Source organism: Bactrocera neohumeralis, chromosome 2, assembly GCF_024586455.1.
Source record: "Bactrocera neohumeralis isolate Rockhampton chromosome 2, APGP_CSIRO_Bneo_wtdbg2-racon-allhic-juicebox.fasta_v2, whole genome shotgun sequence".
Classification (NCBI taxonomy): Eukaryota; Metazoa; Arthropoda; class Insecta; order Diptera; family Tephritidae; genus Bactrocera; species Bactrocera neohumeralis.
In genome coordinates this window covers 62,411,837-62,428,415 of record NC_065919.1, presented here as the reverse complement: position 1 = coordinate 62,428,415, position 16,579 = coordinate 62,411,837, and the positions used below count along the sequence as shown (strand labels likewise).

General features: G+C 34.3%; 1 protein-coding gene across 1 annotated transcript in view; it reads left to right on the top strand.

The window, feature by feature from the left end:
• LOC126759194 (pituitary homeobox homolog Ptx1) overlaps positions 1-16,579 on the top strand; it is an 80,312-nt gene that overhangs the window by 28,336 nt on the left and 35,397 nt on the right. Inside the window, exon 3 of the mRNA XM_050473888.1 lies at positions 15,803-15,943. Within this exon, the coding sequence (XP_050329845.1) occupies positions 15,803-15,943 (141 nt within the window). The remainder of the gene's footprint in view (positions 1-15,802; positions 15,944-16,579) is intronic.

The window sequence follows — 16,579 nt, the reverse complement described above, 5'->3', positions numbered from 1 at the left end:
CGCCACAACAATAACAACAACATTCAAAAACAAAATAAATTGACAATACCTTTATTGGGTACATGCAGGCTATGGTGAAGTTAGCCTAATTTTATACGGTTTTGGCCTCTCGCCATAGAATTAAAAACATACAATCTGAGTTTCATTAACATACAGATACATATTGACATATATGTATGTGCAGTATAAAGTCTACGAAAATTTCAAAAGGTTCAATATTAAGTATAAAAGCCTAAGGAAAATATAAGAACGTTTTTATCAAAGAAAGATGTTCACTTAATTTTATTACGATATCTCGCAGAGTAAGCGATATTTTCGGTATAAAGTCAACGAAAGGCACTAGGGTCTTCATATTCGTCAGCTATCTATCCGTTTTTTCCGATATCTTCATTTTATTGATACATTTAAATGATGCTAAGTAAAATGATCCGATGGAAATTAAAATTCTATTATATAAAGAGTAGATGTAATTATAGTCCGATTTCGTTCGGCTTATAATCGTAACAAAAGGATCACAAAATAATACCAAAAATCAAATTTTGTTCAAATTGCTCGAGCAGTTCTTGAGTTATGTGATTTCATCTAATAGTGGGCGGTGCCATAACCATAGCATAATATTTACACAATCTTGACTATAAAATTTGAGAAAATCGACGACTTTCTTTAGTGAGTTATTCCACTTTAATTACAACTATTGTATGGGGAGTAGGCATGGATATCTATCACAATCAAGTATTGTTTACCCTCCAAATACAAATTAAATCAGAATTTCGTCATGATATAGGGTTCGTTCAGTGATCTCACCTACACTCTATCCATGCTGATATATTTTTCATTCGTTCGCTTTTTCTGTTTTTGAAACTTCGACAAATCGCTTTCTTCCTTTGATCTGGAAATATAAATATAGCCTTAATTGTGGAGTTTCAGGTGATATAAAACGTTTTTAGTGAAATAGTGTTGTATTATATATAAACTACATGTTTTCATTATGTATAGCAGAGGTTTTCATGTTCCAGCAAGAGATAGTTCATGACATCATAAACCAATCAAAAATTAATTTTTCTTTTTAAGTATCTTGATTTAATTATTCTCATATTAAGATATTGTAGTACAAATATTTTCTTAAGAAAATCCAAAACGACATATAATTTCATTTGCGCCACTAAACTCTCCACAAAACCCATGAAAAGAATGAAAGAAGCAATACAAATTAGCAACAACAATTAAGTAGAATGCCAACATAGTGGAAGTTAAGTGACCTTATCGCCTCAGCTGGTCATTCAAATTAAGAAAATTTGCAAAATTACCAGTCACAAAGTCATTTGTGCACAGCAATCGCAAAAAAATCAGCACTAAGACGGAACAAACTACGAACATGTGAGCATTACAGCTACTTATCATCATTACCAGACATGACGGGACACATTGAGCTCCAAATGATACAGAAATTACATGTGAAGAAAATAAAGAATGGAGTGAAGACGAAAAAACCAACCCCAAATAAGCGAGCCATACAGATATACATGCATACATATGTACAATGATTGTGTGGGCGTTGAGTTGACGGCGAACAGCCGGAAATACACGCCAGGATATGGCAATATGATGAGCTTCCTTGGGCGAATCAATGTAATATGTGATTACGGCAAGACAACACAAATAGAGTAGAGTTGAGTAAGGAATAGCAACGTTTGTATGTATGTGTTTGGCTAGTAATAGAAACACACAAACACATAAAAATCACTGCAATAACATTGACATGCCCCAAGCACAAAGATTGCAATGCCACACGAAGTTTAGTTATACATTTGTATATAAGTGTGTGTGCTTTGGCAGCGGACTAACCCCAAAATGCGGTCGGCGAACCCTACAGCAGCCAAATTGCATTAAGAAGCTCATTAATTTCTACATTTTGCGATAACAGTTTAGCTCGTAAATGTCTGTCAGGCACACAAACACCACAAAACGGCAACCGTCGTGAAGTACTTACCCGATTGTGTCGTTGTGGTGAGGCAGAGAGTGGAGAGTGGAGAAGCACCGAGGCTAACTGTGCAACGGCAAGCTGTCTGCCCCTGGCCGCAAGTCGTTTCATGGCTGATTGTGTTCGTTTGTATTATCGTCAACGAAAGGAAAGGCGTTTAAGTGTGTGTGCGTGTGCATATAGCTTCCAAGCGCCTCCACACAAACACAGCCTTAGCCTCACAGCAGGCTGGCAATTTTCTTCATTTCGCATTTTCTTGACAAAACAACAAAGCCACACACAGGCAACGGAACCATCGAAGCGCACGTCGAAACTGTCAGTCGAAGTTTATCTCAACCGAAAACAAGAAAAACTTTAACTTCTACTTAATACCCTTCACAGATGCATTTCTTATAGCAATAAGGGGTATAAAAGGATCTTTTTCTTGATTTTCTTAGGTCAGTTTGTATGCTAGCTATATGCTATAGTGGTCCGATCTGAAAAATTTTTTCGGAGTTTGTACCATTGCCTTGGGCAATAATCTCTGTCAAATTTTGGGAAGATACCTCCTCAAATAAAACAGTTGTTCATACAAGGACTGGATCGTTCAGTTTGTTTAACAGCTATATGCTATAGTGATCCGATTTCGGGTTTACAGACAAATCAGCAGGTTCTTGGGCTGGAAAGGACGTGTGCAGAATTTCAGGTTAATTTCTCAAAAACTGAGGGAGTAGTTCGCATATATAGAGAGTGGTTCGCATATGGACAGACGGACATGGCTAATTCATCTCAGCCCTTCATGCTAATTATTTATATATACCCCATAGACTCCTTCTGGGTATTACAAACTTCTTGGCAATCTTAATATCCCCTGTTTAGGGTATAAGGACGAAATTTGTCGGAGTAGAAGTGCGAAGCTGAGTGGAATGGGCAATGAACAAGCAAAATGGCGTAAAACTGGTTGAAATAGCCATTGTAAGCGCTTATTATGCGGTGCGCCTGCGTGTGTGTGCGTGTAGGTGTATGTGTGTGTTGGTTGCTGACAACGAAAGTGTCTTGTTCGGTTAAAGTTTGCGCAGAGATAATCTCTAATGCGACATTTTTAGAAAATTACCAAAATGGATAATGAGAAAAAGTGAAGTGTGTCTCCGAGTGTGCAGCTGTGTGTGTTCATATACATATGTATGTATGCGTGTGAATTTGCTAGTAATTGAGCTGGACATCACAGCGTGGTCCGCTAGCTATTGTTTGCCCACACGCAGGCACACAATCTGCAATTTAATCGATTGCCTTTCGGCCCCAACCAATATGTGCTCGCCACTAATGACATTATAATAGATGTTTTCGCAAGCGCACAACCTGAAAATGACCATTGGTTCGCCAACGTTCGATTTCGTTGACTTGTTGGAGCTCCAACTTCTTGAACATAATGAATGTATCACAATCACCTTTCAAGCAGATTGATATATGGCCGCTTCAATCGGCTGTCTCCAGAGCGAGCGCTCGCTACAACGGACTAACAGACCACTGTATAGCATTTGGTAAGCTTGCAACTGCGTATGTAAGCGCCTTAGCTGCAAAAGGACACCCTTTGTTCTGGGTAAGCGTTGGTTAAGCGTGGAAGATGTATTTGTTGTCAGGTTGCTGTGGACAAGCAGCAAATGTAATTTTCCAAACTTACAGTTATATGTATAGTAGACCCCAGCATTTTACAGTCACATATTCATGTGTATAATTCTGCCTTTGATCTCCTCCTTCCGCTCCTGCCTGCTACAACTTCTTCGCCTTTAATATCTCTCTTCCTGCTGGTGATTATTATTGCTGGTTTTGTGGCAAATTTATGGGGTGATTGTCATTCGCTTGTTGCTGCCCACAATTGCTGCACCCACTGCTCTTCTATATGAGTTTTTGCTAGTAGTCAGCGCTACCGCTCTTTCCCCTTTGCCGTTTTTCTACTGTGCTGCTCTCGGTTTTGCTGTCTGCTAAAGAGACATATGGGAGTAATTTTCCAGCGGTTTAGCTGCGGCTTCGTGCCATATGTTTGCGCATCCTCACACACGTAGCCGCAGTTGCTCACATGTTGGTATTAGAGAGTGAGTAAATTGTTGTCGGTCGTAGACAAAAGGCACTAAGTCAATCGGCATTAGTGTCAACAATTGTCCAAAAAAGCATTTTCCTTCGACGATTCCAATTAAGTATTTGTCAAAGGGTTGTTAGCGCACGAGCAAACTATTTATGGTGGCATTGATTTCATTGGTTTGAGAATTTATGTTGGTGTAGCAATAAATCACCAGAAACTAACTTTTGCTTTAAAAAGTTATTGAAAGGATAAGAAGTTTCGTAAATAGTTTTGAATGCAGAAATTTCGAAAATATTTATGTTTAATAATTTATTTTATAAAAAATAAAAATTTTTCTTGATTTGGAGTTTCGGGAGCTCGCTTTGTATTTAAGGTTTTGCTATGAATTTATGGTCGACTTCGAAAGAAGTGCAGATCCAATATAAGAATCTGTGCTGCGCCAAGAATAAGGCTATGTGTATTGTATAGTATTTTTCAGTTCCATGAGACCTTAGAGCAATTCTAAATCAAAATTAATAATGCTAATGAAGTCCGAAGAATTTTTAATTCTTTACACATTATATTGTATGAAGGGGTTACATGGGATTCTTATGGTTTATTAGAATTTCTTATTGTTACAAGCATATACTACTAACAAAGAAATTCCGAAATATTTTGAAAAAAATGTTTTAAGCTCGGCCATTGCGACGCCGTTTCCGGTGACCCCTCGGAAAAAAGATGCGCCCACGTTGACAGGATCACTCCTTACAGGATCATCTAAAGTGAAAAAACTACAAAATTTAGTTAGAACTTAACTTTGAACTTGGACGAAGGAAAAAACTGAAAATTGCATTTTTGGCAGACATTCATGAAGATCGGTTGGTTAATTCTCGGGAAATCTTGTCAACCGACTTCAAAAACACAGTTAGAATTTAAACCCATGTAACCCCTTAACATCCACTTGTGAATTAAAAAAAAAAGTATTGCTTTATATATCAAATGTACATATGTTTGAAAATATTCACCAAAAATTCGTAGTTGCGCTACCAAATAGTTTCGGGTATTTCGGAGACCATATTTAAAAGAATTTTTGAACATAGTGTAATCAACTCGCAAAACTTTACATCAGTATTTTTGGAAACGCTGTTTTCAAAGCCGATGAGGAAAATTTCGCCGAAACGGTAGGACTGATCTACAATAAATAATCTTCTTAGCTACATTTGTCATGTATTGATCTAAGAAACGCTCGAGTCGGTGAGGAAATATTCTCCGAAATGGCTGGACTGATCCACCTAAAGTTTTCACCTGACCTTTTTAGATACATTTGTCGGGCATTAATCATAGAAATAATAATAATTTCGAATTTTTTAGCCAATCTAAATTGTTTATCTGGGAAATCGCCATCTTTTCAAAAAATGAATATTTGGACTTTTCCTGCGTTCATTACTTGTATTCTTCTATGGTACAAAACTTTTTTTTGTTCGGATTTTCGGAGCATTGTTCGAAGGTCCTCTAGGATATCGGCTATGGGAACAAAAAATCCAAAATTTTTCAAAATCAATCACTCATTACTAAAAACATTAAGTTTATTAACTAATTAAATTCCTCTTAAAAAAAAATTACGAAAGAGCATTTTTTTCTGACTTGCAAGTGAATATAACCCTTTAAATTTTCTTTAGAGCTCGCAATTCCCAAGTACTCTCAAGTACCAATTCCAATTAACGCATATATTCAAAAACTCACAGAAAATAGTAAAATGATGAACACTTCTTAGGTTTTAGAAACATATACCGTAATTTCTACAAATCAGCATTTCTTCAGCCAAATTGGGCACCCACTCACTTCAGTGATGCGTTTTCTGCTTAAATACCTTTTGCAAAAAAGTTAAAGTAAAATTTTCTCGTTGTAAAAACATATGTATATAAGTACATACATATATACTATATAGTGTGTGCTTGTTTTGCGTAGCTCCATCCGTCAGCCGCTAATCTCGCTCACATCAAGCGTAAGAAACTTGTTTTCTCTGCTTAACAATGACACCTGTTGTCACAGCATTTGACAACTCTTAATTTCTTCAAGTGACCAAAGACAACAGACAAGCCCAACGCAGCAGCAAACAAAAAGTAAAAATATAAAACAAAAAAATATTTGTAATTTTAGAAACTGTCAAATTGGTTTATTGACGGCTGCTGCTGGTGCGGCGCTACTCTGACGCCTACTTCCACCTACCCAATAGCTGTCACCTCAGCGAAAACATGAACACACACATACACATAGACACTTGAGTGCGGCGGCTAGTGCGTGTACACGGCGAAAACCTTGAAGTACAAGAAAATCTATAATCGCACAAATGCACGAACACACATACTCACATATACACAAATACTAACGAATGTATAGCAAAACGTGTGATGCGCCTTAAAAAAATAAATGTTCCCAAAAAATGTCAAGCAACTTTTTGACATTTAACAATGGTGACCTGCTCAGCAAATATTCGGTGTATTTTCACTGCATAAAAAAACATTGAATTTTTTTAAATTTTTTTTCAAAAACACAAGTTTCGTGTATATAAAAAATTCCGCGCATGAAAAGTAAAAACACAAACATCTTTGGAACGTGCTTTTTTAGTATTTTTCTTTGAATTCTATATATATATAACTGTATATATGTATACATTGGAGCACATGCATATGCATATATCTTTGCTTTTTTTATTTTTCAAATGTTTGTGGAATTATTTTTATTGTTGGCAGATGCGCCTTGCAGCCTACCGTAACTAACGTTTGTGTTCCGCTTGATATCTTAGTTTTTAGGTCGCCTCAACGCCATAAACACTTATTAGAGCATGTCTATAGAAGAATTAGTTCAGCTATTAAAGCAGAAGCGGCGAGGCGACAATAAAAAACAAAACAAAATAGATGCTAGTAAATGAGCGAGAAAACTAGCTGAATGCTTCACAAATTATCAAATATTTTTAAGATAATTAAGATAAGTAATTTAAAGAAATTGCCAATAAATTGGAGTTCTTTCTGGTGGGGAACAAACATATATATGCGAGAGTATTGGAAGTGCAAGAAAGAAAGAAAATAGTCAGAAAAGTTAAAAACTTTAAGTTAAAAAATGAATATTTCTAGCACCTTGACAGATAAATTTCTTAATTCTTTGTGGCCTTATCAAATAAATACAGAATGTAGACGACTTTAAATGTTATATCCACTTGTGATATTAAAAATCGATTTTTGCTAAAATATCACACTAATTGTAAATAAAATTCATTTAATGTGAAGAGCAATCGATACAATTATGTTCTGAATATAAAATTATTCAAATAACCTCCACAACTTCTTTTGCAGAAAGGAGTTCGTTGAACCCAATTTTCCAGTACTTTTTCCTCAAAACAAGTCAAATGTCATGAATAGCAGGTTCAATATTGACTTCTAAAGCTTGAAGAGAGTCTGGTTTGCTTGCTAAAGACCAATGACTTCAAATAACCCCACAAGAAGTAGTCTAATGTCGTTGAACCACATTTCCTTGGAGGCCATTCAATGTCACAATTTCTTGAAATAATCAAATCTTTAAACTTTTCTCTCAATAATTCGGATATTGCACGTGCTGTTTGGCACATACATACATACATTTGTACATAGCTCCATTTTGTTGTAAACAGATGTTTTCCAGTTCAACTTTTTCCAATTGCGGCTTTAAGAAGTTTGTTATCAACGATCTACACCGCTCTCCATTGACAGACGCCAGCTTAATTTCGAAAAAAGTATGGACCGATGTTTCGACCAGACTAAAAACCACACCAAACTGTTGATTTAGGTGAATGTGTTGCTTGTTCGCGAATAATTTGTGGATTCTCAGAATCGACTGATTTTTTTATTCTCTGCACCACTCAGATGAAAGTTATCGTTTTCAAGTGGTTCCAAGGCAAAATCAGCAAATTCTGGTCCAATGGCTTCAGTTCTTGAGTGCGAATAATTGTATACGGATGAAAGCCCAAATCGTTTTTCAAAACCTGCTAGGTTGTGGTTCGAAACAGTCCTAATTCTTGAGAACGTCTTTGAATCGACAAATTACGGTCTTCAGCAACTTTTGCATGAACGGCAGCAATAATTTCCTTACTTCCAGAGATTCTTGGTTTTATTGGCACTTGAAGATTATGTAAAGAAAATGTACGCTTGAAATTTTTAAAAATTAGACGAATAGGGTCGCACAGGTGGAGGATTATTACAGTCATAAAATAGCAAAAGCGCACGGAAAGTTGCAATTAATTAACGATTTTTTTTTTAATTAGAAATTGAATAATTTGTAAATGTTTTTCTTGAGTATAACTTACTATTTTGAAATTGGAAACATTGCTGAATACAGTGAAAAAATACAGATCATATCATAGTAAAAATGGCCGAAACGACATTTAGAAATCATATCATTTCTATTGGATAACCCGGCATATATGTATGTATATATAATGTTTGTATGTTTGTTACTATTCTCTGAACATTTTAAGTCTATCTTTCAAATAGTTAGAGATACACATCCTTGGCTTAAAGTTCGGAGAAAAATCATTTATAGTTCTAAGTGCTGGATCTGAATGACACGAAAGCTTAAGCACTAAAGCGGATTGAACACGGAAAATATTATTTTTTAACCATTTTATCAATTCAAAATGCTTTTAAGACCACAAGGTTTATGTATATTATATAAAGCCAAAAAATTTTCCATTTTTCGAAAATCCTAACTTGATCCAACACTAACCTAATAAATATACAGTCTTAGAAGAGTTAAGCTACTTTGGAACGATTACCCTTTTTATTACAAACTGTTTTAAAACAAAATTATTGATTTTTTATTGAAGACTCAGAATACACTTTACTTATTTTAAGTCCTAATGACTCATTGTAACAAAATTAATTACACTTCAAGCAATATGCCTTCAAGTCACACAGAAAAAATTACTTCATCAACTATGTATGATATCGAATAAAGTAAATATGGGTCGTATGAATATAATACTTTGAGTCATTTGTTGCAAAAATCTCAACACATTCATTAAACTATTAACGAGAAGTCAAGTAATGCAAGCAGAATCTAAGCAAATCATAGCAAAATATTTCAACATAAGGTGTAATTTACGGCAAATGAAGTGTGAAATTGAAATCGCATATGAAATAACCAATTTAACCCTTTACTCAGCTTGCAGAGATAACCCTTTTCTGCACTACAAAGCACAAAAAGAAATGCTCGAGCACACACATTCGCCTACACACTGTACAATCGCGCTGCAAAGCAAGGTTATGTCCAGTGACAAAGCCACTGCCGCAACCACTGCAGCCAGCCTGTGACGCCCTTACCCACAAGCTGTATTTGCAATCGATATAAAGTTTTATTTATGAAAACAAAAAGTGAGAAATGTCCAAACAGACAAACAAAACAACACAAACATATAGTCACACGGATATTCTGCTGTAACTTATTGTGCATACGTGCGCTTGTGTCGCCTAGGCATACTTCCTGGCGCTTTGCCTGTTTTCGTGTAACTATTTCGCCTCGCTTTGCTTTATCTATTTGTTTTTGCAAAATCATCAGCGTCGGGCATGGTTGCATGTTCGCTTTGTATGCCACACAGTTGTTGGCAATATTTGCTTTGGCTGTCATATATCCTAATTCAACTGTCACATTAATCGTTTGTTTGGTCGGGCGCAAGGATGTGCGAGCAAGGGAAACTCTTCTACAAAACACATACTTATAAATGCTTACATATAGACACACTCATTCGTAGATTTTTTGTTTCTTTTTTCTTTGCGTCCTGACAGATGCTCATGTGGCAGCGAAAATGTCAAAAAGGACGCATGCATCCACATATGTATGTGTGCGTGTAAATATGTATAAATAGCTAGAAATATGTATAAACATATATATAGAGGCGTTCATGTGTGCCGTTTTGTTTGACATTTTATTTGTTTACACATTGTGACCGCAGCTACTGTCATTCCTTGCCAACTGCTATGCCATTGCCCACTAAATTTATTGCTTGTCACTTTTGGTTGCTCCTTTTTTCCCGTAATAATGCCTCTTTTCTCTGATTCTTTGCTTACGTATGATACTTTAATAATTTACGCACTTTTTCATGAATGAAATGGAATGACAAATATACATACACCGAACCTTTTTTGTAGCCTAACGCATAGGCGCAGCGCACACACTCTTTCAGAATAGTGTTTTTTTGTGTTTCTTTTATAATAGTGTGTGCGTATTTTTGCTAAACAAATATATAAATAACGAAATCATTGCCACCACAAAATTTATTTCTAATATTTCCAAATGACACCATTTCCACCACCACCACCACTAACGGTGAGTTTGTGATTTTGGGGCGTGTGTTGCCTTCCCCCGTCGTGCTGGTTCGAGAAGTCAGCTAAATTTTTGGCAAATGTCATGATTAATAGTTTCGGCGTTCATAGTTTGCTTGACTCCGTTGACTCTCCTGCCGGCCGATTGTCATTGTGACTCTGCATTTGCGACGTGCGACGCCCAAAGGTGCAAGGCTTTCCCTAGTTTTGTCCATTTGTAACTCTCCTTTGATTTTTTGATTTGTTTTTTTTTTGTTTGTTTTGCAGTTTACTATTTCGTTTGTTTACATTATGCTGTTTGTTTTCTCTGCAGAAGTCACTCAACTTGTGCCAATTTTTGTGCTTCTTTCCGAGGGGTGTTTACTTTTTGCAATTATTAATCATTTCATTTAAGCCTTTGTAAGTCTCCTTTTTTTAAATTATCGTATTTGACAGTATTTTGAATATTGAAGGCGTTAACTGTAATATTTAAAGTGGAAATAAGGCGTGTGAATGTGATGCCTATGGCAATCAATTCGAAAACTGTTAAATATATTTGAGGAAACGTAAGATTTTTGTGTTATGAAAAAATTTTCTTTAAGCTATAGTGATTTTTGTAATAGAATTGGAATTCAAAACCTTTTTTTTTGGGGAAAATTAAAAATTAAATAAATTTAAAAAAATAAGAGGTATTTAGAGCTTTGTATTTTGAACATTTTTATTATAAGATATATCTACATATACATACTTCAAAATCTATAAAAAAAGCATTTTAAGGGATAAAAATAAATGTCACAAAGTTGTGACACATTCTCGCAGTAGAAATTGCGTCAAACTGGTATTCTGGCAACAAAAAATTAGTAAAATGAAGAAAAAAAATCTGCAAATTTTCCGGAACTTGAATGTTAATAGATTTTTAAGTAATTTCAAATATTATTAGAATTAAAAAACCAAAAAATAATATATAAATAAAAATTAAAAATTAAAAAAATTTAAATTTAATTTTTTTTTAATTGTAAAACTCTATCGTTTTTGCAGTTCTCTTTGCAGGCAGAACATAATTCTATACATATCTATGTCATGATACATCCTACTGCAATAAACAATCAATATTGAAAAAGACGGAATTAAAAATTAAAAGGGGGGTATTCTAGTCTAGAAATCAAAATTTTGGCAGTTTTTCGAATTTTATTAAAAAAAAACCAAAAAATATTTTTACTATCCATTTTTTTATGGTGTTTTTATTGATATCTTACGCGTACAGAAAAAAAAATTTACAAAAAAATATTAAAATTTAAAATAATTAGAAGGGGGGAGAGACAGGTGTAAAAAAATGGCGCATCCTGGTGACATTGATCCTGACTCTCCTGGTGGTCTGAAAAAAAAAATCAAAAGAAATTCTTAATCAGTAAGGATGCTGTTATAGTCTCTACCTCAGGGAACACGAAAAAAAAAAATTTTTTTGAAAAATGGCGACTGTCGAAAATAAAAATCATTTTTTACGCTTTTTTTTGAAATTCCTGAATTTTTTTAAAATATTAAAAACAAAAATTTTGACACGATGCTGGTATGAACGATAAAGGATTATATAAATAAGGTTCACACAAAATTTCAAGTAAATCGGTTGTATAGAACTTGAGATAATGCCGGTACCATGTGGAAAAAAGTAGTTTCGAGAAAAACGCGTTTAAAAAAGTGAGTCAAGCCGAACCGGGCTAGGTACTGCGTCACTAAAGTAACTGTAGCTCTTAAAATAATTTTAATTTTTAAAAATCCTTTGGAGGATATGTTCTTAAGGGTCTAAACTTTAAATATATGAAAAAAATCGAATTTTTCAAAATTCTAGAGCAGAATAACCACTTAATCTAACAAACTTCAGCCAAAAGCAAAGTTCTATATATTTAATACCTCAATACATATATTAATTATATTACACGATTATAACTAGTTTTTAAACTCAGAGCTTACAGCTATATAGTTTAACATAATTGGTATTAATTAGCGTTCTTAGAAATCAAATAATTTCAATTTCCAAAAAGTTACTAAAAAGTACGAAAATCTCTGACGGAGCTCTTTGTTTTTCCGGCTTAGTGTTCTGCATCATAGTCCAACGAAAAATTCGGTTTGAAAAACCTTCAGCTGGTAAAGGGACTAATGGATTACATTGATTAAAAAAATAAGACTAAGAGTTTTCATTAAAAAATTTTGTAAAATTTTTTAGAATAGTATTAACTACAATTTATGTAATAAAAAATCGATTATTTAAAACATTGAATATTATTTCCTACTTAATTCATTCAGGCTTTTATAAAAGTTTCCTTTAGCTGAATTGATTAGTCATTGTTAACGCTAATTCTATTAAGAGATTATTTCTTAAAAACTGAAAAATTGTGTTGAGAACCAAATACTACATAAGTAGATTGCCTTGAGAAAAAATTTAATAAAATAAGTTTGCATTCTGTACTCCGATTCTTAAATTGTCAACTCTTCCGGCAACTCGTCGGCTCTTTGCCTGCTACTAATCCTGCAGTATAATTAACATCGTCAAAATACTACCACAAAACGATTGCTGGCAGCAGCATGTGTCCATGTTGTCAACGACATAAATTTCAAAATTCTCAAATTCACAAAAGAGTGGCAAATGTCGACGACAACCGACAACCGACAGTGACACAAACCACTTGCTCGCCAACAGCGCACGAAATGCAAAGCTGCACAGGCAAACATACCGATAACGATTGCTATCACGTGTATGTGATGTGTATGTGCTTGAGTAAAAGTGAAGCTGTGGTTAATTTAGTGACACATGCCAAAGTGACATTAATGACACCCATTTCACAGGAGCAGCGCGAGCAATGCGCGCCAAACACATAGCAGCAATCAACAAATCGGCGAGCATACAGCGTGGTGAAAACAGCTAATTTCACACAAATTCGAAACAAATAGTTGACGATTTTTCTACTTCGAGCAAAATGCCGCCGTTGCTGCTGCTGTTGCATGCAACAAGCTGAGCGACAACATGTGGAAAAGCAATAAATTTTAAAGTGCACTTGAATGTTATGCGGTATTGCTACGCTCATACAGACACACATACATATATATGTATATAAGTAGGAACGACATACAGCCTATAAGTGTGGGAGCCAACAAAGGTTCCAAGTTGTTCCCGTGCTCCGGCGCGTTCGGCAGAAAAATGTGTTGGTTTGGCATTTTTGACTTTTACGGAAGTTTTTCAAACGCTCGCCATATATTTCAACAGTCTTAGAGTTATATGTATAGTATGTAGAGTTATATGTATAGTATGTATGTATGTAATATATATGTATGTGTGTGTATGCAATATTTTGTAAGCCATAAATTGTGCGAGGAATGGAAATTGACTGCGTTATAAATTTAGTATTTGTCAATTGATAATTTGTTAATTATCTTGGTGGTGAGCATAACCGCAAAGGTCATTAAATTTCATGGCTCATTTAGCGGGTGGCAACGCTTACATACTGGCACATAAGGCATTGTTGTTTAAATGCACATTACTCACGGCAATTATATAAATATGTACGCCAACACAGATTGGAAGTAACGCGTAACGTCGCTTACGTGGCCGTAACGTGCCTAATTTATGAGGTAACTTATTGAATAAGACATGATTAAATTTAATTTGGTAACTTCTAATTAAAAACATTAATTTCTGGGCAAGCAATGTGTCATTAAACGTACTCTATAAATATTAGCAATTTTTGCCATATACATATATGTATGTACAAACCATTTTAATATAAAAAACACATAAACAAAAAAAAAACTAAATTTTTGGCGGCACCGAAACTCTAATACGCCAAACAGATTTATTATTTTATTTTATAGCATAAACTCATATGAAACAATTTTTTTCGTTTAGTTTATATGACAGCTATATGTTATAGTGATCCGATCTGAAGAATATTTTCAGAGCATATAGTGCTGTTTTAGAAAATACTTTGTGACAAATTTCATGAAGATATGTTGTCAAGTAAAGATTTTTTTCATACAAGGACGTGACTGTGATCGGTCAATTTGTATGACAGCTACATACATATATGCTATTGCAGTCTGATCCGAAAAATATATTCGCAAATTATAACCTTGTTTTGAAAAATATTCCTTGCAAAATTTCGTGAAAATATCTATTCAAATAAAGAGGTTTCTCATGCAAGAACGTGCTCCAATCAAGATTAGTTTCTATGACAGCTATGACAGTAATCCGATCTAAAGAATATTTCCGAGGATTATAGTGCTGTCTTGTAAAATAATCCATACCAAATTTTGTGAAGATATCTTATCAACTAAACAAGTTTTCTATACCAGAGCTTGATTTTATCGGTCAGTTTGTATGGCAGCTATATGATATAGTTGTTCGATCAAAGCAAATTCCCATGGATAATGTAATTCTGTCTTGGATAATTATCTGCGCCAAATTTCGTGAAGATACCTTATCAATTAAAAAAGTTTTTCATATAAAGACTTGATTCCGATCGTTTAGTTTGTATGGCAGCTATATGCTACAGTGGTTCTATATGCGCTAATCTGACAAATGAGCAGCTTCTTGATGAGAAAAGTACATGTACGAAATTTCAAATCTATATCTCAAAAACTAAGTGACAAATTCGGGTATATAACAAAAATAACTAAATCGACTAAGATCGTCACGCTGATCGTTAATATAAGAATTTAGGGTCTCCAACGTTTTCTTTTCATTGTTAAAAACTTCGTGGAAGACTTAGTAGACATATTCAGGATACAAAAAAGTAACCAGTAATGATTTAATGCTACTAAAGAAACTTCAGTATTGAAACGAGTGCCATTACAAAGTTATAATTTTATGCGTTATTACAAAAATATGAACACAATCAAACGCTCAGCGTCTGAAGCGATTTTCTGCCGGCTCTGTCTTTTACTCAACTCATGGTCTACATAATATTATCAGTATGTAATAATCCGCAGCCTCTTCGAATATGTACATACATAAGTATGTATGTATATGCCGGCTCCTACATTGTAGCCTATCCGCGTTTATGCTTGTTGTAAATGCCATAAATCCTTTTATGATCCATTTTATCGTCTTTTAAGCAGCCTCTAGTGGCGCACTCGCGCTCAATTATTGAGCCATATTTGCGCCGGCCAAGTGCAGCTACTTACTTACAACAACATTAATGCGCACTCGTTAATGGCCTCAACTATAATGGCGTGGCCATAAAAGCGCTTGTTAAGCGATTGAATTCTTCTTTTCTTCTCACCCACACATTTGCACTCTTTTGCACAGCAGTTTTACACTCTTTACATTTCGCTTTTCTCCTATAAAATACCGTTAGTTTAATATTTACATCGCACTGTATATTCTAGTATTTAAAAAACTTTTCTTAAAACATTAATTTTTTTGTATATTTTTTCTCTACTCTGGTTTATTCTTTTCAGTTTGGGCCGAGACTGGCGATTTTCGTGATAGTCATAGTTCCATGACCGCTGTAGCAAATAGTTTGGATAGCACACATTTAAATAATTTTCAAACGTCCTCATCATCGGCGTTGTCGAACCGCAATCGTGATCGTAAGGATGGTAAGTAGATATGGGAAGAAAAATATTTATTTTTACAATTTTTTTATATTAAATATATGTGAATAGATTAATAGACAGATAAATGATAAAATTGAAATACATATATAGTATATACTATACATACATAGGTATTGATTAAGTGATCTTGGCATTGGAGGTATATTTCTTCGCTCGACGGCCTTCCTATGACCGCTGATTTCTACTAGTTATAATACCAAAAGATTTGAATTTAAATGGAATCGTGAAAAGGACTGGTTTTAATATATATTTTTCCAACTTTCGACAGTTCAAATGATTACTTATATTATACAAAAAGTTGATATTGACAATAAGCCAAGTTTTCTCATAAAAATATATAAAATTATTCAGAGATCTTATAGAAAAATTACATTTCACTTAACTGGAAAAATTGGTGAATAATTAAGTAGCACATCGGTTGTTGCTATTGAACTTAATTTGAAAGAAGGGCAACATTTTTTTCACAATTCTGCCAATTGACTAGTTTCAGTCGGAAAAAACGTTTCTGAAAGAAGTAAATCAAAGGCCTTTAGCTTAGACTAACATTTGAGAAAGATGCCAAAATATATTGAAAAGTTTTGATTTATTCACATATAAAACAAATATATGCTTGTATAT